The 1,601-nt window shown below is 50.2% G+C and overlaps 1 protein-coding gene across 1 annotated transcript; it reads right to left on the bottom strand.

The window, feature by feature from the left end:
- Nucleotides 1–760: 760 nt before the first annotated feature.
- Nucleotides 761–1,192, bottom strand: LOC139696131 (uncharacterized). Its single transcript, XM_071594728.1, has one exon. The coding sequence runs from the start codon at nucleotides 1,190–1,192 to the stop codon at nucleotides 761–763; it is 432 nt and encodes a 143-aa protein (XP_071450829.1).
- Nucleotides 1,193–1,601: the final 409 nt, after the last annotated feature.

The raw sequence follows: 1,601 nt of genomic DNA, 5'->3' as shown, positions 1-1,601 counted from the left end.
TTTAGCATTTTCCTTTTTTTTTTTTTTTTTGTTTATTTTATTTATTTATATATTTATTCGTATTTATCTGTTTACTTATTCCTAGTTTAAAAGGAACACAAGTTTTACGTAATGACAGTGGTGCAAAATGACCATAGCTGTCGACGCACCCTACAAACCCCTAAAACTACTACTTGACCGTTGGTGACTGTTTCCCCCCCACGCAAAAAGCGTTTCCAGGTATCTGGCAGGTGGAAGCCGTCGTCTCGGTTGAAATTCCGTGGCCGTTTCGCTATTTCAATAGACTCACGAATTAGCCTAGGGAAGTAGAGATGTTGTTTCTTCGCTAGGACTTTCGTGTTGTCGAAGGGTATTTTATGTCCTGGCTCCGACATGATGTGCTCCGCAATGGCTGATGTTTTCCATTGTTTGTTTTTTACTGATGTTCGGTGTTCTTTTATACGTGTTTCTATAGCATGTCCAGTCTGGCCAACGTAGCTTCCGCCGCAGCTGCATGGTACTTCGTATACCCCTTCGGTCAGTAGAGGGGGGAGTTTGTCTTTGGGTGAGGGGAATATGTCCTTTAGCTTCTTCACCGTGCCGAAGCGGGTGACGACATTTTTCTTTCTGAGGATGCGTGCGATGCGATCGGTCGTGCCCTTGACATAGGGAAGAACGGCGAAAGCAGCTGGTTTCTCCTATATCTCGTTGTCTGAATATCTTTTCCTCACGGCTCTTCTGATGAAGGCATTATCGTAGGCGTTGTTTCTCATGGCTCTGTTCAGGTGTTCTTTCTCTGCTGGGAGTGATTCTGCGTCTGACACTCTTTCTGCTCTGGAGAAAAGTCTTGATGACACCTGCCTTTTTGCTGTGGGTGGTGATGTGAAGTGGCGTGGAGGTAACGATCAGTGTGCGTAGGTTTTCTGTACACTGAGTGGCCGAGAGTTCCGTCTAACTTCCTCCTCACGAGTACGTCAAGGAACGGAAGGCGTCCGTCTTTCTCGAGTTCCTTCGTGAATTTTATGGCCGAGTTTATGTTATTCAATTCTCGGTGAAACTCTTCTAATTTCTCCTCTCCATGTGGCCAGATGACGAAGGTGTCGTCCACGTAGCGTAGCCAGCATTTGGGAGGGAGGTTGCAGGATGCCAGCGCTTTTTCCTCGAGGTCTTCCATGAATATGTTGGCGATGGCCGGAGACAATGGTGATCCCATAGCCGCTCCTTCTGTTTGCTGGTCCCCCCTGCGGGTAGGGGGTTAGAGAATACTCCCGCAGTATCCCTGCTTGTCGTAAGAGGCGACTAAAAGGGCGGGGAGAAAACCCCGAAAACAAACCCCAAGCCAGCAAGGGATGCGTCCGGACAGTGCTGTGGATCCACTGTCTGTGAGCGGCCATACCATCTGGCCTGCGATCCGCCCAGGTGTTTGCCGTGCCTGGAGACCCGTAAGGGAGAGAAGGGGATCCTGGAGGGTGATCTTTCTGGTTCCCAGCAGGGTTTCGGATGCCCTGCATGGACCGGAGAGCGATATCCCTCTTCGGCCCCGGATTTCGCGTAAACGGGAGGCCGGGAGCTAGCCACTCCCGGTCAATCGGCTTCCGTCGCGTTTTCGCTCCGGTGGCGAG

Source organism: Hetaerina americana, unplaced genomic scaffold, assembly GCF_022747635.1.
Source record: "Hetaerina americana unplaced genomic scaffold, ioHetAmer1.1.p SCAF_69, whole genome shotgun sequence".
Classification (NCBI taxonomy): domain Eukaryota; kingdom Metazoa; phylum Arthropoda; class Insecta; order Odonata; family Calopterygidae; genus Hetaerina; species Hetaerina americana.
Note: the sequence above shows the minus strand (reverse complement) of the source record. Positions and strands in the feature narration are given on the sequence as shown.

Coding starts and splice junctions, on each gene's coding strand:
- LOC139696131 (XM_071594728.1), bottom strand. CDS start 1,192: ATGGGATCACCATTGTCTCCGGCCATCGCCAACATATTCATGGAAGAC.